The 27,065-nt window shown below is 43.0% G+C and overlaps 1 protein-coding gene across 2 annotated transcripts in view; it reads left to right on the top strand.

Annotated features, from left to right (window-relative positions):
* Positions 1-27,065, top strand: part of LOC138447677 (C-type lectin domain family 4 member G-like) — a 473,303-nt gene that overhangs the window by 266,356 nt on the left and 179,882 nt on the right. For both annotated transcript variants that reach the window (XM_069603941.1, XM_069603940.1), the window contains one exon: positions 7,054-7,116. In XM_069603941.1, the coding sequence (XP_069460042.1) occupies positions 7,054-7,116 (63 nt within the window). The remainder of the gene's footprint in view (positions 1-7,053; positions 7,117-27,065) is intronic.

The following is a 27,065-nucleotide window of genomic DNA, read 5'->3' as shown; positions in this document are numbered from 1 at the left end:
TTGAGATATTGGTAAAATTATGGATTCATTTTGCATAATTCTGTATTCCTGTGTGTATTATTGCCTTATTGCTACATTAAAACCTTCAAGTGGCAAATATTCCAACGGGAGTGCGCCGTCCTGAAGAAGATGGGCATCAACCGTGAAACAGCCTAGATGCTCCGCACCATCGAAACTACTTCCTGTGTATATGTCAGACCTAGTGTATATAGTAGGTCATGACAGTACAGTAGTCGACGTATGGCACCCCTTTTTCTAATTAGGAACTACCATTGCCTTGTCCACATATTTTTGGGGTTTTCTCTATATTGTTAAATGCGGCCATAGCCTCTGACCACCAGCCGGGTGACCCCCTTCAGCCGACTTGAGGTTCAGACAGCTTGGCAACATGAAGTTAATACTGACTGAATTTTCAGTCTGGTTTTATATTGGCACTTTGTTTCACTATGCACTTTATTCTACAACAATCTGCTGCTATTTAGAGATGAGCTCGTAACAAAATTTAAAATGTAATATGTATGTTTTAACAAATGGAATTTAAATAAAATATTCATGTTTTTCAATTATTGTTTGGTTTATATGGTCTGATCTGTGATTCCGAATTTCGGGGGCCCCCTCTCTCCCCAACCCATTGCCGGTCACCACTTTAACTTGAATTTTGTTTCCGCTGACACACTCTCTGTTCACTACACAAGTTGGGATTACCCATAACAAAACAAACCATTTCCAGGTGGATTATTTTGGCCCTTCTGGAATGTTACAAACTGGCAGGGAAAGAGCCACCCTAAAATCTTAGGGCTCATTCAACCAGGGGTATCGCAGCCTCTTCGGCCCTCCAAAGAGGGGTATCGGTCAGAGACATATGTGCGGCTGCCACATGGTCATCCGCACATACATTCACAAAATTTTACAACCTGGATTCCTCCACTAGTCAAGAGACCAGATTTGGCAAAGCCGTATTACATTCCATCCATCTCTAAAGGGATACATGACATTCTTACTCACACCTCCAATTACATGTGACTGCTATGGGAGTCTATCAAAGATAAGGAATACGTCGGAGGACACAATCCCTTCGAAGAGCAAGTTACTTCTTACCTTGTAACGTTCTTTCGATGGGATGTTCCTCCGATGTATTCCTTATCGCCCCTCCCATCCATCCCCGCAGTAATACTTCCCTTGTGGTTGCAGCTTACGCTCCTTCAAGGTCAATAACCAATTCAGGCATGACTTTTCTTATGCTACAAAACGGAACTGAGCAACGGACGCCGCGCGTGGCTATTTATGGGCATGGTGATGTCGGCGACGATACGGTGGCCGTCGAGGGACATCGACTCGGCGGACGTCGACGCGCAGCACCCTCTACAGAAAGAATTTCCGAGGCCAGCAAGCTGGAAACGTATTATCAAAGATAAGGAATACGTCGGAGGAACATCCCATCAAAAGAACGTTACAAGGTAAGAAGTAACCTGTTCTTTGATTCTACACCTGATACGCCTGCTGCCTTGTCAAACGTGCCCTCTTCCCTGCCTGATCTCTGCACATGTAAGCCCACATGCCTAGTCTTGCTCTCATACTAGCTACGCACCCCGAAGCATGTCATTCATTCACGCTCTTGTGGAACAGTACGTTGACGTATCCTGATTGCTCATCTGCATTAGTGCCGGTTTACTGCACCTTTAAACCTATGTGACCTAACGATTATTGTATACTCTCTGGTAAACTCCAGATATAGCTCCTTTCCTCTTATTGACTCAGCCCTCAGCTGATCTGTGCCTTATGATCTAGTTAATTGCTCCTGTGTGCCCAATGTGTGAGGAATGTATACTGATTTATAAACTACAACTAAAGCATGCCTCCTCTTAGCATATGCCCACTACGTCACATCACAGCTCATTGTGCCTATTGACTCTGGCAACTGCTCTCATATGCCCAATGTTTTAACCCACTGCTGAAAGGTGCCCTCTAGGTTAGCATACTGTATAGTGCACCACTAACTAGCTCAAGGCCACTTGCTCCTATAGAACGGAATAATTGCCTACCCATGAGCCAATGTGGTATCTAATCACAATCTTATCGCTATCCTACCCCTATCAAACATGTACACCTCCTCATACAACCTTCACATTCTCACCACCGCAATCATTACCTGTCTTGGATACTGTGACCAGCTACCCCTCTACAGTACATTAGTCATGCCTAATCTACCCAGAATTTCATCAGATTGCCTTCTTATCTCATGCCAATCTATCCATCCAACTACACATAGTTTATATACAAGTAGCCCCTGCAAGATAAATCTAAGGAATCTCAGACTCCAATCTAGACTATCCAAACTACACGAACCTCTCACTAGATCTCTCCCCCAATTAACAAAAGAACCAACAAGAATCCCCACACCCATGAGAAGTGCACCAAGGTTAAGATGGCCAATCACAACCATGCCAGCCACACTATTTCTCCCATTTTGCATGATACCATGAAACAACAGACCATGGATAATCAAACTGCCCCAATCCTTACCTCAGCCATCACTGAGGCGCACCGAATTAAAGGAGCTCTTATAAATGCAAGGTCCTTGGTTGCCCATGCAACAGATATTGCCGACATCATAATGGCAGAAAAATTGGACATATCTGAATCATGGCTACATGATGCAGTAGGACCAATGATATCGTTAGCTGTCCCCGATGGTTACACAATACACAGTCAGGATAGAGACAAAATAAGAGGTGGAGGAATTGCCATGATATCCAAAACAAGCCTCGCCTTGAGACCTGTTCCCCCACAAACTATGCAATCGTGTGAAGTCCTCACACTCCCTTTAATCAACTCTCAGACCCTTACCATCCACTTAATATATAGACCTCCTGGCCCACTGGGAACATTTGAGGAAGACCTCTACAATTTATTGTCCAACAACTTAAAAACAACCACTCAACTACTATTACTTGGAGACCTCAACCTAGGATTTAACGACCCACTAGATAAACACGCCTCAAACACAGCCAATATTTTGTCTGAACTTGGACTATCCCAAAAAATCAACAAACCTACCCACAACAAAGGGCGAACACTGGACTGGGTTGCCGACATACCTGCACGGCTAACATCACTTGCATCGCCCCACTACTGTGGACTGACCATTTCCTAGTTCCATTCACTCTGTCCACTATTAGACCAGTCCCAATAGTCACTCCTATTGCCCCACCTTGTTTAACAAGGAATAAAAAGAATATTACACTGGACAGTGTAATCCCAGCAATCCTGCCAACCCTGAACGCACTGGAAGACCATCTGGACCCTAGTACTTTGGTCAACGAGTAGAATAAAATTATGCTCACTACACTCGATAAAATTGCCCCACTCAAACACAGACCGGGCAAGGCTAAACTCCACCTAAACAAGTGGTTTACCCCCCAATTAAGGGACCTACAACTACTAAAGAGGAATAGTGAAACTTCCTGGAGACTACTCCCCATAGAAAATAACAAGGCCACACTAACCAAAATATCAGCCCAATAAAAAAAAGGAAACGTATATCAAAGGCCAACTCAAGTATGAAGGAATTGTTCACTATACTAAAGGAATTAGAGTCACCTATTCCCATTCCCGATATCTGTATCAAAAACAAAAATGGTGCTCAGAAATCCAACAGGCGCTCTCCAATAAAGTCACTAACCTGCAGAACAAAATAGCCAAAAATAAATCCTTCCTGAACTTATCATCAGAGCTGGATAACCCAGCCCCCTGCTCCATTGAGACATTAGCTAACCAATTGGATAGATTCCACTTTACCAAAAACACCACCCTTGAGGTAGAAAAAGTTATCATATAACTAAAGCCCTCCAACTGCCAGGGTGACCTCTGCCCAGCACAGATAATAAAAGATGCTGCTAGAGATCTAGCTCCTTTTATTCCCAAACTTGTCAATGCCTCATTTTTCTCTGGCACCATTCACACCAATTTAAAACAATCGTGGGTACTCCCATTGTAAAAGAAGCAAACGTTAGACCCTCTAATTCCCGCCAACTACCGTCCAATCACAACAGTACCCTTCTTGCTTAAAATATTGGATAAAATTGCCTACTTTCAGATTCAAAAATACCTGGAATCTCGCAAACTACTGGGAGCAAGACAATCTGGCTTCCGCTCTCTGCACGGTAAAGAAACCACCCTCATGGATTTGAAAGCCCAGATTGACAAGCTTAGGGACAAAGGGAAATCAGCGCTACTCCTATTATTAGATCTCTCAGCCACATTCGACCTCGTGGACCACAAAGTTCTCTGTGGACACTTGGACTCGGCGGCACATTTCTCTACAGATTCTAACAAATAGATTGAATAATTTTTGAGCAACAGAACTATGAGGGTCTTCTCCCCATCAGCAGCAGTGGACCCCATTCCAATCAGGTGTGGCGTCCCCCAGGTCTCCTGTGTCTCACCAACACTATACAATATATTTACCAAGCCCCTCTTTGATGATTTGCACCATCTGGGTATCACCTACACTAACTATGCAGATGACACTTTCAGGGGATTATCAAGAGGATTTGGCGTTGGTAAACAGGGTGTATCTCATCATTCAGGCATGGATGGCTACCCATTGTCTTTGCCTTAATTATGACAAGACTGAGCTCCTTAACCTGGGCACTCAGTCTAACCTAAAGAAACTAGGACAGGAGTACACGTCCTTTATTATTGACGGAAACCTTATCAAGATGGCCAAGGAGGTAAAGACCCTTGGCTTCTACCTTGACTCTACCCTCTCCTTTAACAAACAAGTGAAATCGATGGGCTTCGCCACCGCATACACCTGCAAACTCATTAGGATAGGTAAACCCTTTCTATCGAACAATAATTGCATGAAACTAGCGAGAGCCTTGATTCTCTCTAGGCTAGATTACTGTAACTCCCTCTACCTAGGTGCCAATAAATTAATCACGCAGAGAATTAAAATCCTTCAGAATAATGCTTTAAGAGCCGCATTAGGTGTCCCCAGAAGATTACATATTTCAGCAACTAGGCGCCAAAACAACTGGCTTGAGACTCAAAATAAAATCCTCCTAAAAACGCCCTCCCTCACCCATAAAGCTCGGAACAATGGGGCCCCCAGTTATCTCATGGACAGATTCCATAGGAGAACATCTGGCAGACCCTTGAGACTCAGCAACAGGAACTGCCTACCATCCCCAGATTTAGACTTACCAAAGTGGGGGGGGTAACAGCTTCCCTGTGAAAGCTGCTAAACATTGGAATTCTCTGCCACACCCACTTAGGAAAGTCCAACCATACATGACCTTCAGCGAAAATGACATAAACCTGCTCAAATCCACCGACCGGTAGGCCAGGCCACCCACTCCAGGTAGATTGCATGCATAGTCAATCAAATATCTGCTGTATATAGATGACACTTTGTTTATATCTTTTATCTTTTGTTGTACCCCTGCCCATAGTGTGCAGTACTAAACCTGTAATTATTTTGTAATTATTCTGTATCCTTTGCCTATGTATGTAACTAAGATTTTAAGCCTGGCATTTGTCGTAATATGCTGCGCCCTGATACCCTTGGGTCTGGTGCGCAGTAAAAGTGAATAAACAAACTAACAAAGGAAAAACATGATACTTGTTAATTTCACTAATTAATTGAACACCAATTGTTCATTTATCTCTGATTAAAAAAATTCTCACATGAATATCATATTTGTATATTTACTCTGATTATTTGCAGTGTTGTTAGCAGCGGTGGACATTTTTGCCACTTAACACACACTGCAAATAATCAGAGTAAACATACAGATACCATATTCATGTGAAAATTGAAATCGTAGGTGAATAAAAATGTGTTATTCAATTAATTAGTGAAATGAACATATATCGAGTTTATCGGAAAACAAATCAATGAAAAGAAAGACACACTAACTACCTCCTAAAAAAAATGTGAAAACAAAAAAAGCAAGACCAGTTTAGCACAGACAGCGCTAAAATGATCACTTTCAACAAATGACCTGTAGATTTATTTTATTTGTATTTTTAAAGCACTCACACAGCCCAGGGGCATCGAGGCACTGTTACAGGAATAGTCTCTTAGTTGCGTATTTATAACGCGCTTAATACCCGGAGGTTTATAAGCGCGGACCTGGGGATCAAACCTATGTTGCTTCGTGTTGTCTTGTTTCCAAGGTGTGCACGTTGCCGCTGAGCTATCCTCCCAGGACACGCGGAACACCACTAAACATAATGCCGAAAAACAAAAACATTCATTATCTTGGGAATGGGATGACCTATTGAGCAAGAAATAGTTTCATTCATTTGGTAATGAAATAAAGAACATTCCAAACAAAATTCATGACGACAGACTTCACTGTTCATGAGGAGTTCCATCCCCAAGATCAACGCCATATACAAACCCACAAACACGACTCTGTCTTATATATATTTAGATTGATTTTTGGAATCCTATGCCTCACCCTAAAATCGTGTCTAAAAGTAACATTGGCGCATATGTACATCTACACAACAAACACCGAACAGATACATATCAAACACTCAACAAAAGCCACACCTCACAATATGCACCTTATAGTTGATAACATTAAAACAAACACCCAGACTTAAACACAGACCTATCTCACAAAAACATTCACTCTCACAACATCTTTATGCTTCATTTCACACAAAACAACATTCACTTGATAAGCACTCATACAACAATAATATGCAAAATGCTATTAACTCTACCTACATTTTAACAACCATTCAAAACAAAAACAGGAGTGAAGGTTTTAACAACATTGCTTGCCAAATTAGGTGCACGTTCATGGGTCAGGTCATAATGGATCAGGTTATAGTAACAGAGGAAATGTTTTCTAATTTCCCCTTGTAATGTGTCATGTAACCTTACCTATGGACGCGCTTTGAAAGAGTATAGTAATGTGGATGATTTCTACCAACAAGACAAAGGCATGACAAGTTTATCATAAGTACGTTTTTTTCATAGCAAACTGCAATTTCTCACCAGAATGTTATGTTTTTGCCGAATTTCTATTCTAGATGCCAAACTATCAGAAGAACTAAAGACATTTCATATGGGACACTCAGAAACCGGAACCCATGGTAAGGACTAAGCTACCAACTCAACTGTGTAGTTTGAGGTAATGTTTTTGCTAGCCATCTCACATCTTTCTTCCCTTTGAACCATGACTGTTAAAGTGGTTGTTATAAAGTAGCAAAGTTCAAAGTGCTGATTATAGAACAACAGCAAATGGGTACCCGAATGACCTTCTACCAAAGGGCCACTACATTGTTATTGTCAAATGTGTGATGAATCCTGTGGAGTCATCACTAATCCCAAGCCTAAAGTCTCCTCCTGTATGGCCAGGGGAAGGCAGCCGCTATCTGATTGTAAATGTAATTGTTTATTTGTAAAGCGCTCATACACAAGTGAAATACTTCAAAGAGCTTAAAGGCAGGAAGGGAACCACGGAATACACTCATCATTATTAGGCTTTGAAGATTCTGAATGATCTAACAACAATATCTAGCTCACTAGGCTAGAGTCAAATTCTACTAGTGTAAGTGTGTAAGAAAGAGTGGGGAAGAAAGGGATGGGGAGAGGGAAAAGGAGATACAGAACAATAAACTACCGTGCTAGTCCTGGCGACATTTGGTGGTTGGTCATCTAATGTGCCTATGCATGAGTATTTCAGTCACACCCAAGCTAGGGAGGGGAGACAGCGGGAGGATAGGACAGAGAAACTTGCTAAGCCTAGTACATTCAAGGTTGTGCAAGTGCGCAGACAGGAAGTGCGAGGGAGGGGAAGGGGATAAGTGCCAACCCAGTACAGCAGGGGCCTGCGTTAAGTGCAGAGTGGTTGCCCCTCTCATGGAATGTATTCCAAGTGCAGTACTGCCAAGCAGAGTGCAGAGGCCCGGAGGCAAGTGCAGGACTGGCGGGCAAGGCTGGGACCTCTGAGGCTCTGGAGGTGAACTAGATGACCCGTCAGCAAACTGAGCAGGTTGTGGAAAAGAAAGAAAGAGGGAAGCAGGAGAGAAAGATAGGAGGTTAGCAGGGGAGAGGGGGAGAGAAAGAGGAAGCAAAGAGGAAGGTCTTGAGTTTTTCCCAGAAATTAAGGAGGACCGGCTCATGGAGAGAGGCAGAGAGGCTGTTTCAGAGGGGTGCACCTGCAGAGGATAAGGATCTACCCCCAAATCTCTGTTTGGCAAAACGGCTCACCCGCTTTGGAAAAACTGCTAAGACGCTACTCTGACCCTAGGGGTGGTATTCCGAGGGTGGATCACATGGGAGGAGATGGCTGTCGGGGAGAGGGGATAGCACTGACAGAAGATATGCTGTATTATTTCCTTGACTGTGGAGAAGAAACCCAAATCCCAGAGTTTCTAATGGCCTGTTGTCATTCTTCCAAACTCTTTAATTGTAAGGTCTTGAAACCTACTTCTGTTAAACATCTTAAGCAGCACTTTATCCATCCTTCACATATGTATAACTCCTCTAAACTCAGTTAACATCTGAGTTTATGATGATTGTTATGTTGATACAAGTGTTCAACAAAAGTACTTAAAACACTGTAGCAATCATTTGGACTCCAATTACCAGAAAGCTTTAACTACTGGGACGAAGAAGAGGAGTAAAGAGTCAATGGGGACCAATAGTACTGCCAAGAGGAACATGCAGTCAGTTGTTATCCATTCAATCGACTGAGTGGGACATTTGAATCTGAGAATCCCTTGCAGGTGAAAGAAGGTGAAGGAGAAATTGGATTGGGCTGCAGAGTATTACGTAGCGGGAAGCAGAGTCACAGAGCGAGGCAGAAGCACCGGGGTGAGCCCAGGTGAAGGTGAGAGGTGTTCCCGGACTGCCTCTTCTCACTCTGGTGTATCAGAGTGGCAGGATACCCAACAGAGACTGACAGGCTTCAGAGAAGTAGCTCAAAGGCACTGGCAGTCGCAGAGAGGTTATCAGCGGCACTGTAGAGCTGAAGGGCAGCAGTCTTACCAGTAAGGAATTGTGACGCCGGCAAAGGAGCTGAGAGGGGGCTTGGCAGGCCATGGGAGCCATTTCCAAAACAATACTGTATCGCAGCATCGTTCCACGAGTCGCAGATGCCAAAAGACATCAGTCCGTTGGCCCAGTGAGAGTCGTAACCCTGGGGCATTTCGAAAGGCACACGGACCATTAAGGGAAGGATTTGCATACCAACCAAATAGACATATAGAGAGAACTCAAGGGCAAACCTGGTGCAATTCCACTGATACGAGATGTCAGTTGGGAGAAACCGGGAACCAGCATTGTCTTAAGAAAAACAACATTACAGAGAGGGAACACGAGGGAACATGAGGGCAAAAGTGGTACAATCCTCCTGATAAGAGATGTCAGTTGGGGGAAACCTGGAACAAGCATTGCCTTAATCCAAAAAGACATTGAAAGAGAAACAGGGAGGAAAGAGTTGTTACATTTTCCTGACATGAGATTTCAGTTGGGGGAAACATGGAACAAGACATTGTAAGAAAGGATGACAGGCGGCGCTTGAACAAACTCTCATATAGGGGATGTTATTATGGGGGAAATTGGTGCTAACTGAAGTCAACAAAGTTATACCACTAAGGAAGTACAATTGTGTGATACTTAAGAGGAATATGAACGTTGCAGAGAGACCTGATAAAAACATACAGTACTGAACCTTTTTTGGAAAGTATACCTGGCAGGAGAGTATACCATGGGATCTGTGTGAGCCAAAAGGGAGATATTACTGGCAGGCGAGTAAAACAGGGTTTCAGTTGGGGGTTTCAGTTCAACCTTTTTTGGAAAGAGATACATGTCAGGAGAGATTCCAGTGGATCTGAGTGAGCCAACTGGCAGGGGCGTATAGAAGTAAATTCAATGTTGTGTCGAAAAGGAGGTTTTGTTCTATTAAATTTTTGTTGAAATTCGATATTTCAGTAAAGGTGTTTCTGGCAGAGGAGAACACCATGAAATCCAGTGTGCTGTTGAAAAAGAACTTTATTATATCAAGTCTTTGTTAAATTTAACATTTTACTTTGCCATCCCAAAAACTATAAAAGACTTTCTTTCCATATATTTCAAACCGTATGGTAGAAAAAACATTTGCTTTGCCATCTTAAAGAGAATATCAGTGAAGGAGACATTGGGGGTCTGCATGAGTTGGGCAGAGTGGGAAAATGCAGCGGTAATGCTATTATGACTACATTTAACGCACAGCCCAATCCTGTGGTCCAGGGCATTCACCTCCAGCTAGAAGCTGGAGCTGAATGCGCTCGCTTTAAAGTCATTTTCAGTGCTATTACCGCCATCGGTAATAGCGCCCCCTCGCAAATCGGGATCTAGCGCAAATTGTGCCAGACGGAGTTGCAGTAATGCTAATTGCACTGGGCGGTATCCTGGCGCAATTAGCGCTGAAATATCGCCAAACACATAATGAGGCTCATAGTCATTACCTTTATTGGAACTTTGATGAAACCGAGCATTTCAAAATTCTTTTTCCTGAAACAGTTCAGGGGAGGGGAAGCTAAACCCTGGAGACAAGGATGAAAACAATTCTATTGTACCTTTTTTCTTATTTTGTATGTTCGTTTCAGCGTCAGATGTATTTTGGACAAAAGTTCACTTTGCTTTAGTTTTGGTTTTATAGGTAGGACATCCTCTTGGACAGGGCAAGAAAGGCCTTTTTCCAACACCATTTTATTTTAATAAATATGGCTAATGTTGAGAAGATAACATTACTTTGTGTCCGCCTCTCATTGCTGACCCCTCACAAATGCCAACAGGACACATTTCTGGCATCTGTAAAGATGATTTATTTAGTTTAAGAACACAGATCAGTATTAGGGATCTCAGAAGAAAATATATGCACATTTTAGAATTGTTCTTCAAATGTAAATGCTAGTTTAGTTGTCTTGCTATTTTTTTATTTTTTTTACTAACTGATTTATGGTTTAAAAGAAACCTTAATCAAAACATAAAACCATGCATTCCATTCACCTTTTGTTTCAACAATGAATAATTCATAATCAAAAACTCAAGGTCTTTCAGAAAATGCAGGAGGGAAATATTTGCAGCTAAACTCCCTCCTCTAAGCAACAAAGATCAAATCTCCCTCGAATCCAATGATCCATAATCCTCCAAAAATGTTATCAAACATTTGGTCCTAACATCCCTCAGAACTTGACAAAGCAATGCACATGTTTAAAGGTTTACGTTGTGTCTTCCTTCCGACAAAATCAAAAGAGTTGATTAGTGGGGTACAAGTTAAATCTAAAACAAAGGAACTGATCTCTATACCATCCATTCAGAGCTTTGACAAGATATTTTGGAAGGGCACCGCAGAGTTTAGATTCTTCCCTAAGGGAGTCCCTCACTAGTTGTGTGTTTCACTTCTCCAAATTCTAATCCATTCACTATGCCATAGTTTTTTAAAAATCTTTTTCGGAAAATTGCATAGTTCTTCTCCATCTGCATACAAGGTTTTCTAAAGTTGTTGGCAGCAGATCAATAATTGCGCCATTAAGACCTTGTCTGTTCTCTCTTGTTTACCTTTCAAGATTTCATAAGGGGCTGCTGCAGGTAGCAAGGTTTTCTGCTAAAGTGATAAAGACTTCCATATCACTCCCCCATTTAATGAAATCAACCCTAACTCATATTGAATCAGGGCTGTTGACACAATGCTGGGCATCCTCAGGATTTTCCTCCAGAAGGAGCCCTCCAGAGTAGCCCAAATTTCCCAGGGAGTAAGCAAGAATGCCTCAGCTCCAAAGGTCAAAGAAGGAACTCATTTTAGGCTGTAGAAATCAGGCAAATCAGGCTCTTCAATCCGGTTTTAAGTTGACCTTGGCGAGGCTGATCATAAGTGCTGCTACTGAACAGCGTTCCAAGGTAAATGATCTATTGTGCCGTTCCTAAAGTCTGGTCTTCGATGTGCCACCTGAAGGTAGATTTTTCGTTAAATCTATGCAGTCCCAACGTCATTATACTGGTCTTAGAGAAATTCATAGATAAGCCATTTTGCTGCAAGAAGTTATTTAACGCCATTAACTGTCTCTGAAGCCCAATAGGTGTTTTGTCGACCAGCACAATGTCATCAGCATACAGTAGTCTTGATAATGCCTCACCTCCGATCGACGACGGAAAGGCCCTTGCTTTTTTTAACTCGTCACACATATCCAACAAGAAAAGGCCAAATAGAGTCAGGGCCAACGAGCACCCCTGTTTTAAACACCTAAATGTAGGGATAGGTTACGTCAAAACTCCTTCAGTGTTCAAGCGAACTTGCACATGAGTGGAGTCGTAGAGGGACTTAATAGCCCCCAACAATGGAGGAGGACAATTCCATGATTCCATCTTTCTCCAGAGAAGTTGACGGTGCACACTGTCAAAAACCTTAGAGAGAGCCACGAAGGCAAGAAATATCTTTCGATTTCCCGTTGTAGGCCTTTCCCTTTCATATATTAAGCAGCAGGAACAAATTCAGTTCCATCCCCATTTCCTTTCCAAAACCTGTTTGTCTGAGGTCCACTCTGTTAGTTGATTGAATCCAACTCTGTAGATGTTTGAAAGGAAAAGCCGAGAATAATTTGCTCAAAGTGTCTAATAAGGCCATTGGGCGATAGTTTTATGGATCCCCCATGCAGCCCTTTTTATAAATTGGAACAATAATTGCCTTCTTCCAGGATTCCCGGACTTGTCTGGATTTAAAAATGTTATGGAAAACACCTACAATAAACGGAGCCCAGAGCTCCGGACTCAGCTTGATCATTTTGTTGGTAATCCCGTTGGGACCTGGGGCTCTTGAAGAATTTGCTTTCTTAATAAGCATCATCACGTCTTGATAGTCCAAGGCGAAAGGCCAAGCCAAAGTTTCCAGTTTGGCAACACACTGTCTTTTGCTTTGAATAGCTTACCAAAAATCTCACTCCAACACTCTTCCGGTATCACTCCAGCCAATGACACCGGAGTCCAGAAGCCTACCGCATTCAGCAGTTGCCATGTCGTTCTAGTATCTTTTTTCATGATTGGCAACATCATCACCTCTATGTCTGCCAGATCTTTACGAAGAAGCCTTTTCTGCTCCTTTACTGCTGCATCAAAGGAATGTCTGGGCGGACTAGTCTTCGTATCCGATTTCCTAGGTAAATACATGTAATCACCGAGGAGGGGGGTATAGTTGGCGTTGCCCCCCCTTTTTGAGGGGATCAGCAAACCGAACATTTAAGACCAAAATGTCTGTTTTTTCCAGTTTTAGATGAGACCCACCACTGCAAGTCTCAATATTCCTTTGCACTTTTTCTCTCCAAAGTATACCCTGTTGTTTCCAGATTATATGCAAAAGTGCGTGGGCGCTTGCGTCTCTGTCCTTCACCTCGAAGTCTGTGACTCGTTGTATCAGATCTCTTGAAACAAAGACATAGTCCAATATACTGGTTTTACCAAAAGCAGACCAAGTGGGTTTGGCTGGAGTATCTCCCCCCGCTTTTCCGTTTAAAAAATGTGCAGATCTTGATCCGCCATGACCTCTCGTAGTCTTTCATATTTCTTTTTCCCCACCCTAGGGGGCACCCTATTTGCCTGTGCATTGATCTCCACTGGATATAATCCATGGCAGTTAAAGTATCCCCCCACGATAATGTTGTGAGGAGGCTGGGTCAAAAGAATGGCTTCCATAGAATCTCTCATTGAGACCAGGAAAGGCTCCGTCGCCATTTTCAGAGGGTTCCAATAGACATTGATAATGAGAAGCAATTCCAGCTGGTTGGAGTCCTCCTTCTTTATGGCGAGAGATAGTAATTGCAGGAAGGGGGGGGTTAACAATGTCCATTATGGTGATCCCCACCCCCAACTTCACACGTCAATAGGCCAGCCGCTGGACGGCCTCTTAAACCTGTGTATGCTGGACTCAGGAACGCTGCATATCCATCCAAGATCAGAGAAATCGCCAGCCTTGTCTCTTGTAGACAAATGATATCAAAGATCCCCGAAAGGATCAAGCGGTCTGTGTTAAGGTGGGAAAAACCTCTTGAAGGCCATCTGGAATTGCGCTAGTCGTTGTTAGTTTGACAGGGTTGTCTTGCTATTGAAAGTGATTCAGAAAAAAAAGAATACTTAAGCAGATAACGATTACAGGTTTACTTCAATTTAACGGTTCTTCTAGCCACTCATGTTAGGCCTAGTTAGAGAAAGCTTACAACTTAGTTCTGTAAAGCACAGATTGATTCAGATTATCCCATTGCATCTTGGCTTTGCTATGTGATTGGTCCATTGCATCTTGGTTTCCTGATTCATGGTTTTCATTTGCAGTGTGTGTAATTACACAAAAGAAATTCTCTCCAGCTGGAGACTATTTCATTTTTTAGGCACACTGGCTGACAGAAACCTAGTTCTATTGTGTGTGTCGCAAACATCATGCTGTCGCTGCATTGGGCACAAAGAAAAGTCTCCACAAACAGGTACAGGCAGAACCTTTCCACTTCAGTGGACATACAGATATGCCTGAATCTGGGAATGCATCTTGTCTTGATCAACATGGGGTCAGCTTTCCTGGACTCAGAGTCCGCCTCATTGGGGCAGTTCAACACTACCCACCAACAGCTGGAGCAAGGTGGCAGGCCGTCACCTGCAGTGTCAGGCTCTTCAAAGGTGAAGGCACTCTTTTTGAAGCCTCATATGGGTCCTTTTGCCTCTTATGACTCTCTGTGGTAGTGCAGCTCAGTACTCTCTGTTTGGGGAGCCTATACATTCCAGGTGCAAAATCCCCCTCACTTCTACTCATCACTCTTGTCAATTATTTTTTGGGTCACAGGAACACCCAGCTGAACATCTGGAAAGGTGGAATAAAGTGTTACACAGAATTATGGGAAAATCCAAGTTGCTTTCTTTTTCATGTCCATCATATGACCAGATACATCCAACTGCAGCAATCCACACGGACTCACACATCCACACGGACTCACACCAAAAAGCATATCCGCACATGCACTCTCACCAAAACATGTGTACAGCAAAATATGTATAAATATCTTCAGAGAGTCCCACAAAACAGTCCCAATTGCTCAGCCCTGGATTGTTATCCAAATATTCCTCCATGCCCCTAAGAAACATTTACAGAGACTCTCTATCCATCAGCAGGTAACTGTTAAAGCACAGGTGTCATTGTTTGTGTCGTTCATCTTTCACCTAAATCAGAAAATGTGGAACCCATGATCACATTTAACAATCTAATCCAGTTATTTATCAAAGATAGTGTTGCAATTTGAAATGTCATTGATCAGAATGAACTCTGCAGTTCATAATTCATCATATATATCATATTAAATATTTGGAAAATTCAGACCACCAGACCTCCACTGTTTGACATCAACATAGGAGTGCGTAATTCCATGGAAAGTCCAGCAGATGTTTTTATAGAGGAAGTTCAATTCATTTTTTTTTTCTCCGAGGTCCAGCATATCAATAAAAGAGGATCCTGCTCTGTTAGGCGTAGATAAAAGTCAGGGGCTACTGACATGCCAATGATACAAGTTTAGACTAATTCCTTTTGCTTAGTTTTGCCTAGATCTTTTCCTCCTTCACATTTCTTGTCTTCTAGAAGTCAAATGGTCTGGCACAGTGAGAGATAGTTTGTTTGTGAAGGGGTTAGGAGGTTGAAGTGCAGTTCTAGAATTTAAGAGGGAATCCATCAGAGTATCTTATTTTCTGTTGCAAAGCACTGAACGTTTTCCTTTCATTCAAAGACAAACATTTGAGATATGCCCATTGTTTCCAGAATTATTGATAAGATTTGATTTTCTGGTAAAAGATTTCATGAACTGGGCAGGGGGTACAATCTCAATTCTGTTCATCTATGATTGATGACGCATAGAGTTTTCCTGGATTCAAAGATTCTTTCAAAATAAAAACCTTTACCCTAATTTGTAGCACCAAGTACAGTACTTATGTTCTCAAGTAATATCTGCAGTGGTTTTTGTTAGAAAATGAATACCTTGTGATAGCACTTATGTTTGGGAATCGAAACCCTGCCTTTTCACATTGTAGTTGAAGTTTGGATAAAGATAGGTGGGGATTTGTCTGATTCGAGGGAGAGTCTTTGTACATACTCTCCAGTTTAAGGTACCACTCATTTGAAAATGTACAGGGAAATTGTTCAGTATGTAAACTCCTTGGAAGAATAACCATTATTTTGGAATGTATAGAACATCACACGTTCAAGTTTTTGTACCCTCACAAACCATTCCTTTGCATACAGGATTCAGTAACCAACCATACATGGTATGATTTGTTTTAGAATTCACAGGATTTTAATACCCAGGAATGTTATGCTTTCAGTTCCCCATAGGGGGGAACAGTTTGGTCCAGCAGCGCCAGAATAGTGTGTCAGTATTCTGGCCACTTGACCTTAGAGCCAGAAAATGAAAACTAAATAAAAAAAAAAAATACTTCCCATTTAGGTCAATTAGATGGGGGATGAACAAAGCTAGTTGTCATAAATCTCCCCCCGTCTCACCTGTGATCGGGATCTCCCTTGTTCGGCCGCAGGACTCTTCCAGTGGGTGGTTCGGGTCTTGAATAGGCTCGCCCGAGCCTCGTCAGGTTGCAGAGCGCGTTCAGAGTTCCGGGAAGTTCGTGGTTCCAGGGTGTCCAGGATTAGCGATAAACAAGCAATGTAGGGGGGAAGTCCAGGAACAGGAAAAAAGGCAAGGAAGGAAGTATGAGGATCAAGGAAACAAATGTAGAGAGCAAACACACGTCGGGTCACTATCGAAGATAGCGTTGAGACGCGTGGACCCGCAGGGGCGTGACCAATTTATAGTACGTGATACGACGTGAAAGCTAGTGCGTAGCACGGAGCTTGGTACGGCCATGTTTGGAGGAATAAGGAGTACAAGCCCTTCGTGACAATGACCATGAGGTCCAGAAGGGGCAATTTCGCCGGGTCATGACAGCATGCCCCCTCCGAAGACTGGTTCCTCCAGGCTTGCCTGGGTGAATAAGATGGAATCTTCTGAGCAAACGAGGGGTCTTTAAATTAGAAACTGGTTCCCATGTTCTCTCGCTAGGGGGGTAGCCTTTCCACTCGACCAGATATTATAATCGACCCCTTCTATACCTGGAATCACATATCCTGGACACCTCATATTGCAACTGGTCGTCCACAATAACAGGTGTGGGTTTGAAGGGTTTTCGAGTAGAACTAACGTAGGGTTTCAACAGGGAAGTATGGAAGACTGGATGTATCTTCTTCCAGGAATCCGGGAGTTTAAGTCGGAAGGAGACAGGATTGATGATCTCCTTTATAGAAAATGGAGCATAATAGCGAGGAGCCAATTTGTTTGGTCGTAGATGTCGAGGTAACAGTTTCGAGGCTAGCCAGACTTGATCGCCAACTGAATAGGAAGGTGATGGTCTTCTCTTAGAGTCCGCATATCTTTTGGTTCGAGTCTGGGCCTGTTCTAACTGATCCTTGGCCTCTCTTTGTAAGTCGATCAGCGTCTGAATCCAAGAGTCAAGGCTAGGTACCGGAGTAGATTCTGGAAGAACTGATGGTAAAACAGACGGATGATAACCTTGACAGCAATAGAAAGGGCTGATCTTGAGAGCTGAATGATCTGAGTTATTGTAGGAGAATTCGGATAAAGGTATAAGGAGAGACCAATCGTCTTGAACCTTGGTGGCAAAACAACGAAGATATTGTTCCAGCGTTTGATTTACTCATTCCGTTGCCCCATTGGTTTGTGGATGATAGCCTGAAGAAAGGGCACGTTGGATTCCTAGAACACGACAGAGATGTTTCCAGAATTGTGAAATATATTGAGGTCCCCGATCCGAAATAATCTTGGAAGGGAGGCCATGAAGACGAAAAATATGTTCCAGGAAAATTCCAGCAAGTTCTGAGGAAGATGGTAGTTTATACAATGGTGTAAAATGAGCTAGATGAGTGAACAAGTCAATGGTTACCATGATGATTGTATATCCTCGGGAAGGTGGTAATTCAACAATGAAGTCAGTGGCAATAACTTCCCAGGGTCTGGTTGGCAACGTAGGTTGTAGAAGCAGACCCACCAGCCTCTGATTATCATATTTGTTCTGACTACAAATTGCACAGGTCTTGATGTATTGAACTACACTGGACTTTATCCCTGGCCACCAGAACTGTCTTTGTATAAGACGGAAGGTGTTGGTTACCCCTCGATGGCCGGAGTGAAGAGTATCATATCATAGATTCATTACCTTCTGTTGAAGTTCTTTTGTCGGAATGACCACTCAATTGTTCTTGAATAAATATCCTTCCTTGATTGTCAAACGCCAGGGATTTTTCTCGGATATGTCCTTCCAGAGTTCAGATGATTGAGTCTGTACTCTGATTTCTTCCAGGAGATTGATCGCTTGAGCTACAAAGATTGTAGGTGTAAACATTTTAGGATAGATCTTATCCTCCAAGGGAACGTAGTCGGGACGCCGAGAAAGGGCATCGGCAATCATGTTTTGCGGTCCAGGAACATGTGAGATTTGAAATTGATATTGAGCAAAGAAGTAGGCCCATCGAGCTTGTCTACTGTTCCTGCACTACATGGATTGTAGGACCTGAAGATTTCGATGATCAGTACGGACTTGAACTGGATATTTAGCATCCAGGAGTAGATGTCTCCATTCAGTGAAGGCATGACGAATGGCCAATAACTCCTTCTCCAGAACTGAGTAGTGAGTCTCACTGGTAGTCAGGGTCCTTGAAAGGTAAGCAATGGGATGTTCCAACTTATCATCGGATTCTTGTTTTAAAACTGCTCCTATGGCGTAATTGGAGGCATCTGTTTCCACTAGAAAAGGACGATTTATGTCAGGTTGGGCCAGGATTGGGGTCTGAGTGAATTCTTTTTTCAAGCGTTGGAATGCCTTGTCTTGTGGTATAGACCAGCTGAATGGAACTTCTTTCTTCAGGAGATTAATAATGGGTTGAACAATCTCGGAAAAGGTGGGAATGAATTTCTGGTAGAAGTTGGCAAGCCCCAGGAAGGACTGTATTTGCTTTACAGATGTTGGGGCGAGCCAAGCCAGTATGGCCTTCACCTTTGAAGGATCCATACTAATTCCTTCTGAACTAAGGACAAACTCCAGATAATGAACTGATGTAGCATGAAACAAACATTTTTCTGGTTTGGCTAAGAGTTGATTTTCATGGAGACGTTGAAGTACTGCCTTTACATGTTCTTCATGTTTCAAGGAATCCTTTGAGAAGATCAATATGTCATCCAGGTAGACGATAACATTGAGAAATAACATGTCAGAGAACACCCTATCCATAAAATGCTGGAAGACTGCGGGAGCATTAGTCAGACCAAAGGGCATGACTAGGTATTCAAAGTGACCAAAGGGTGTTCTAAAGGCTGTTTTCCATTTGTCTCCTACCCGGATACGGATCAAATGGTAAGCACCTCGGAGATCCAGTTTCGTGAATATCACTGCACCTCTCACAGCTTCAAGGATATCCGAGATCAGGGGTAGTGGGTATCTGTCTTTCAGGGTGTGTTGATTTAGGCCCCGATAGTCCAGGCAAGGTCTGAGCTCTTTGGTATCCTTTTTAGGAACGAAGAACAATGAAGCACCAGCTGGTGATTTTGAAGGTCTTATGGTGACATTCTCAAGATTAGTGTCTAGGTATTCCCGGAGGGCTCGCTTTTCTGGTTCTGAAACGATAAACATCCTGCCAAAGGGAATCACTGCTGAGGGTTCAGTATCTATGGCACAGTCTTCGGGTCTACGTGGAGGTAAGGCTTGAACGATGGCAGTAGAGAATACATCAGCATACCGTTGATAGATCTCTGGAACTTGTACAATATTGGAAACCATGAGTGGTGTCTCTGGACACCTTGGTGGACCTTTAGGGGCTGTGACTGAGGTATCCAGGTTTAAACAATGGTTCATACAGAACTCCGAGCCCAGGAATAAGGATCCGGACATCCAGTTGATATATGGATTGTGCCTTTGTAACCAGGGCATGCCCAAAACCAAGGGGTAATGGGCTGATTTTATAATGTCAAACACAATTCTTTATTGATGATGATTTATGGAAAGATGGATCTCCCTTGTTTGCAGACTTATGGGTCCTGGGGAAAGAGGTCTTCCGTCGATCGCTTCCACTGGCTGTGAAAAACTTCTTGCTTCATACGGAATGTTATGACTTCTGACCCAATCTTGATCAATGAAGACTCCCATTGCTCCGCAATCCACCAAGGCCAGTATGGGGTAGACCTTGTCCTTGGATGGCGATAAAAAGGCCTGTAATATCACCAATTTGTTTGTCCAGGAGAGTTCAAGGATGGAATTGATGTGGAGCAAACATCGCTCTCCCGAAACCTTGCTCCATTTAGGATCGGGACCTGGCGTTTCCCGAGCGTCGGGGAGGAGCCAGTGGACATTCTTTAACTAGATGTTTATCCGAGGCACAATACATGCATACGCCTGTGTGTATTCTTCTTAACCTTTCCTGCGGGGAAATTGGTCCACGAAAGGCTCCAAGTTGCATGGGTTCAGAATCAGTGCTCGGACTCTTGGCAGATTCTGTCCTTGTAGTATTCTCTAGGGAGTATCTTTGAATTGATACTTTATTCTTTTTCTTTTCGGCCTTTCTTTCTTGGATTCTGAAGTCTATTTGCATAGACAAGTCCAGGAGGGCCTGGAATGAACTAGGACGTGCCACCCTGGCTAGCTCGTCCTTAATCTCTTCATTTAGACCTCTGCGAAACAAAGTAAAACTGGCTTCCAGGGGCCAGTCCGCCTCTTTGGCTAGCTGTTTGAATCTGGTAACATAGGTCAACATGTCTTGGGATCCTTGTTGGAAGTCAAGTAGCTTTTCTTGAGCACTGTGAACCAGCTCTGGTCGTTCGAACATGGTCTTGAGTTCCGCGATGAACCCTTCATAATCATCCAGGAGAGCATCCCCTGAATTGAGTAATGGAGTGGCCCATGTAAGGGCATTACCGGAAAGATGCGATATTATGAAGCCCACCTTAGCCCTAGGAGTTGTGAAATAGTAGGGCTTAAAGGTAAAATGTACCAACCAAGAGTCCAGGAATTCACGTAAGGTCTTTGTTGAACCGTCGTATTTATCAACCACTCCTCCCAATAATACGCTGTCCTTGTTCGCGGAGTCGCGTGACAAGACGAGCTGTCTTAGCGCTGCATTCTCGGCTTTTATATTCTGCATCTCTGTGGAAAGTTCTTGCATTCCGCACATCAGGTCCTGAATAGCATTCTCCATGGTAGAATCCGTATTGATCGTTCGGCGTCTCAAACTGTCATAAATCTCCCCCCCGTCTCACCTGTGATCGGGATCTCCCTTGTTCGGCCGCAGGACTCTTCCTGTGGGTGGTTCGGGTCTTGAATAGGCTCGCCAGAGCCTCGTCAGGTTGCAGAGCGCGTTCAGAGTTCCGGGAAGTTCGTGGTTCCAGGGTGTCCAGGATTAGCGATAAACAAACAATGTAGGGGGGAAGTCCAGGAACAGGAAAAAAGGCAAGGAAGGAAGTATGTGGATCAAGGAAGCAAATGTAGAGAGCAAACACACGTCGGGTCACTATCGAAGATAGCGTTGAGACGCACGAACCCGCAGCAGCGTGACCAATTTATAGTACGTGCTACGACGTGAAAGCTAGTGCGTAGCACGGAGCTTGGTACGGCCATGTTGGGATGAACAAGGAGTACAAGCCCTTCGTGACAATGGCCATGAGGTCCAGAAGGGGCAATTTCGCCGGGTCATGACACTAGTTTGGTTCAGCCAAGCACCACATCATCTGCATACATTGATATTGTGTGTTTTCTGTCACCATATTGTAAACCTTTGATTACATTATTCCCTATGATTGAAATGGTAAGTGGCTCCAAAGCTATGTTGTACATCAGTGGGGACCGAGGACAACATAGTCTGGTTTCTTTTCCATTCACTATTATTTTTATTCTTATTATTAGGGTTTTTATAGAGCATGAACATTGCTTCGAGAAGCAAGGGAGCACATATTGAAAGGATAGATTAGCATTTGTCATTAAGTTATATTCACTATGTTCCACTTATAAATCAAGATTGGCTGTTGTGACTGATTTCTTTTATTCTTTCATTTCAGTTTATGTGCCCAGACTTTACCTATTATTTCTCAGCCGTCAAAGTTAATGTGAGTAATTGGCAATAATGACTGCACACAGTCTAGCCTTTATCATGTTTTCTGATTACTGTACAGTGTGAGGTTTTCATTTCATTTGGACATTTTCCTTTAGGAACATTGTTGTTAGATAGTTTGAAGAAGACAGGATATAATTCAGAGTTGTAGAGTTTATTAAAAAATAACAGCCGTCGACTTACCTTTGGCTTATCCTTTGGGCTATGATGACAAAGGCAGCCCCTCCCGGCGACTACATTCACACTTTGAAACAAGAATGGTACTAATCCACCTAAGGAAGAAAGCATGAGGGGCAAAACAGATCAGTGTTGGTCATGACGGAGATTCGGCAAAGCGGACCGCAGTTCCAGACAATTGAAGACTTGGTGTCTTAAGAGAGCCGCAACGAGGGGAGCACAGTGTTTGGGTTCCATGGCAGTCTGTGAAAGGAAATCGCTGGTTCTTCATGGTGAGTGAAGAACCAGCGAGTTGGTAGATGATGGATAGGCTGAAGGCTTGTGAAGAGGAGCAGGACAGGCAAACAAAAGAGCAGAACGGAGGCAGAAGACTGTAGATAACAGCGTAGGAGATTATAACAACCAGTGGTGAGGAGGAATCCAGGGTAAAAAGCCAACAACTCTATGAGAAAATCTGATGTGTTTTGATGCCACTGGTTGCCTATAGAGCTGCCCTCAAAAAAGCAGAACACCAATGGTACTGGAGTGGCAGAAACAGAAGTATGTGATCTGCCATGTTGGAAAGTTCAGAAACGTCAGTGCCCGCCATGTAGGGAAGGGCTCCCGATATTGTAAGCAATAACCATAAGGTTTAAGCTCAGCTATGGATGAAGTGACAGAAGTAGCACAGCTGCAAAGGGCTGATCATCACAGGCTCCCTCACTGGGATGATACTGACATTAAAGGAGTAGGTAGCCTTGTTACGTGCACCCTTTAGTATGACACCAACAAAGAGAATCAGGCCTGGGGACTCTGCCCATGACACACTCAAGTGAAGCCAGCCAGTACAGTGACCCTCTTCTTATTCATGTTCTTTGTGGTATCAGAAATCTAAACAGAAATGGGACTGTACAGATCGGTTTAACTGGATTCCTGTAGCATCAGTATGTTAACGGAGTACACAAAAAATATGTAGCACTGTTTAGCATACAATTTTTAAAAGACGTAATGTTCTTGATCTTATAATTCTCTGTGTGAATGATCCCATCGACAGAAGCAATGGCAGATACTATCTTTTCTGTTTGTATACGAACCATTTACCGGATCTCACTCTTTCTTCCCATTATCTGCGTCTTAGCTGAAGCAAGACATACTCGGCTCTTCTCATTCAGAATGAGGTCTTGTATTCCTTCAATGACCTTACACCTGAAACTCTGAGTCATCAGTATTAGTTTTATGTTTTGTGATCTTTTTCTCGTTTCTTTGTTAACCTTTTTAGCACAGTCAAAGGCTTCCGTCTAATTGTTGTTAAGCAATACATTAGCACACCCTGTAGGGAAACTATCAGGCAGTTTCAGACTCACTGCGTCTGCCTCGTAGACAGTGAGAGCCTACTCTTTCTGAAAGATAGCTACTCATAGCTACTGACTTTCATTCACATGAGTTCAATGAAGTCCTAGTTTGTTTTGGGTATTCTGTAGACCAGGTCAAGGCGTAGCTCACTAGGCGCTTGATCTAAAAGAGATGTGAGGGGATTGAGTACGTTTTCCCTCCCCACTCTCATAGCATTTATAGCATTCATACAACCAAACTTCTAGAACCTGAGATTGTACTCACCGGGAGCAGCAATCTTTCCGTCCGCTCTTTGACCTATTCTAATGCACAGAGTGATAGAGACAAGGAGAGAGGCAAAAAGAACAAACAATGCAATGCCTCCGATTACCTATCCAAGCAATATTCAATATGCGCACAATATACCAGAGACAAGAAATACTTACGTGAATGTACAAAATAAGTGTTATTTGCAGAGTCACAAAGTCCCTTATTTTCCTGTCGCTTAATCAGCATGAGTTCCATGAGCCTTGTATATTGCAACATAAAAATGACCACAATGGGTCTCAAATGACTTCTCTTTAGCAAAACCCTTTGGTATCAATTCCCCATCTGAACACTAAAGCCCTCTTTCCATGATGAAAGGTATACCACTTCTAAAGGTTCTCAAAACATTTCTGTTACTTAAAAAAAACCACAATTCAATTAACAAACTTGGTCAAAAACTGCAGACAGTGCAGTCAGACAAATTCACCATCAACATTTAAATTACAAAGAATACATGGCATTTAGGTGAGGGTCAAAGCTCACAACCCATGCACCTGCCTGGCATCAGCAGCAGCCTGGGTCTGTGGACTGTCAGTATATTTATATGGTTCCCCACTTGTAAATCCCCTTCTTACCTAAACGCGCCCACCGTCAGATGAATCCCCCAACTCTGAATTCAGGCTTCTAAGCTCCTCCAATATTCTTCAGGACTATGGTAAATAATTTTAGTTGGTACTATCCATACACTCTCCACTAATTTATCAGCAGAATCCCAGAGCTGAATTAGCTGAATTATCTGTAAAGGCTCAGAGTGAATTTATCTATCTAATCCAACCCCCAAGTGTCCCTGCCCAATGCCTCAGCAACACAAGGTGCTTCTATTAGCATCCAAGCGAGTTGATAGGGTCAAGCTGCTTAGCGTCTTGCTATATTATATGGCAGGGTTGTACAACTCCACTCCTCGAGGGCCGGAAACCTGATGGGTTTTCAGGATATCTCTCATTAATATTCATGAGCAAAACTGTGCATACATTTAGAATCATGGTATGCAAAATTATCTCATGAATATTAATGAGGGATATTCTGAACATCTGACATGGATCCCCCCTAGAGTCCTGGAGTTGGACAACCCTGTTATATGGTTAAACAACTTACTGAATGAATTAATGAATGAAATGCTAACTCAAATATGCTTCTCCCAGTGTCTGAGACATTACTTCTAGGGTGCCATTGCTATATAGCACTTTTTTCTAATATAGGCCTCTAGGAGCCTCTTTGAGCACTTAAGTGCTTGAGTGCACTCTTGCTTGGTTAAGCACTACAGTTGATAGTCTTTCCATCTGCAATGCCTGTAAGCATGTATCACACTGCTATCTTTGCTTTCCTATATTTAACCATAACATATTGTCTCAGGATATATAATATAGGAATCTGTTTGCTTCTCCCATTCAGGGTGCTATATTCTACCTGGCCTTTCATACCAATGCTAAAATGTTTCTTCTATTATGAGCAAACATTCTGAAATTAGATTTACTTCCAACCCCACAGGGTAGAATGGGTGAGACCCTGTGACAATAGAGCTAATGTTCACCTGACTTCTTTTGTGTGGGGAGTGGAGGGATAACTGGAAGGAGTTATTGTTAGGGTAAGCCGGATCAGGCACCATATGTCATCCAAGCCCAACCTTAAAGGTTTGGTACGTTGCCCCATCCTTTTTTCACCGTTCAGATAGCCATTCATAACACCAGTCTCAATGATATCATGGACCAGGTCATTTAGGGTGACTGGCATTTCTATCGGACATATAGGCATTCACCAAAACCAACATAAATTCATATCTTGTAGTAATAACCAGAACAATGAATCCTTTGAGTATAAAATAATTGAAAAGGTAAACACGGTGACGCTGCATGTGTAGTTACAAAGCTAACCAGTTGAGCCCTCGCATGCTGAAGGTGAACAGTATGCATTTCTAATCATTTATAATTGTTCTTTTATAACACGCTTAATAACAGAGATTGGTTTCTAAGTGTGGGATCGGGCTTCCAAGACAAACGCTTTGCCCCTGAGCTAGGTAAAAATAATGGGACAACCAAAAAGCTATTTGTATGAAACTGTATAAGATCACGAAAATCACTGGCCAATATTATTGGATAAAAGGCATGCAGAAGCCCTTGGCCCCGCAGCTATTATCCCCTACAATAAACATCATGATCTAGACAATCACTGGTGTCCTCGTTTTGTATCAACCAATCAATAACTTTATTTCGGCTATAAGGCCATAAAAGTACATCATGACACAAATAACGTAACAGCAATGATAACAATGATAACAAATTAGATACACCATCCACTCTTTTTCCATTGGTGACTCCTTCGCCTAAGCACGGCAGGCCAACAATCTCCTCACTTACTACCGTGTTTTGGCCCAGTGAGAATTACTGATTGTCCTTTTCCCCAAAGCACAGGCCGCAGGAGCTATTTTCCAGTTGAGTGCCCATTTTTCCCCGGGATGGGCTCTAACTTCAATCACAGTGTCAGGTGGGGGGTGACATCTAACAAAGCCGAGTATATATTTCCCCACTCTTTGCTCCCTGAAGTCAATTTGCACATAATCGTAGGCACTTCCCCCTTGTAAGGCAGCCTAATACACTTTAAAATCTTCTCCCGTGTGACCAAAAGGCAGCCTTGCGCAACCCAGAGACAGTGAGTGCACGTATTCAACATGGCTTCCTTGGGTTCGTAGTTCTTGGGGGACAGTCTGGGAACGCTATGTAGGTATATTGACCGTACGCTATAGGGCACTTCCACCTTGCTGGAGTTAGGAACATGACAGTGAGTGCACGTATTCAACATGGCTTCCTTGGGTTCGTAGTTCTTGGGGGACAGTCTGGGAACCCTATGTAGGTATATTGACCGTACGCTATAGGGCACTTCCACCTTGCTGGAGTTAGGAACATGACAGTGAGTGCACGTATTCAACATGGCTTCCTTGGGTTCGTAGTTCTTGGGGGACAGTCTGGGAACCCTATGTAGGTATATTGACCGCACGCTATAGGGCACTTCCACCTTGCTGGAGTTAGGAACATGATTGGGTGCCTGATTCGATGGCGCATG

Source organism: Ambystoma mexicanum, chromosome 3q (assembly GCF_040938575.1).
Source record: "Ambystoma mexicanum isolate Mex_15411 chromosome 3q, UKY_AmexF1_1, whole genome shotgun sequence".
NCBI lineage: Eukaryota > Metazoa > Chordata > Amphibia > Caudata > Ambystomatidae > Ambystoma > Ambystoma mexicanum.
The sequence above is the reverse complement of the archived record's forward strand: the minus strand, read 5'-3'. Positions and strand labels throughout refer to the sequence as shown.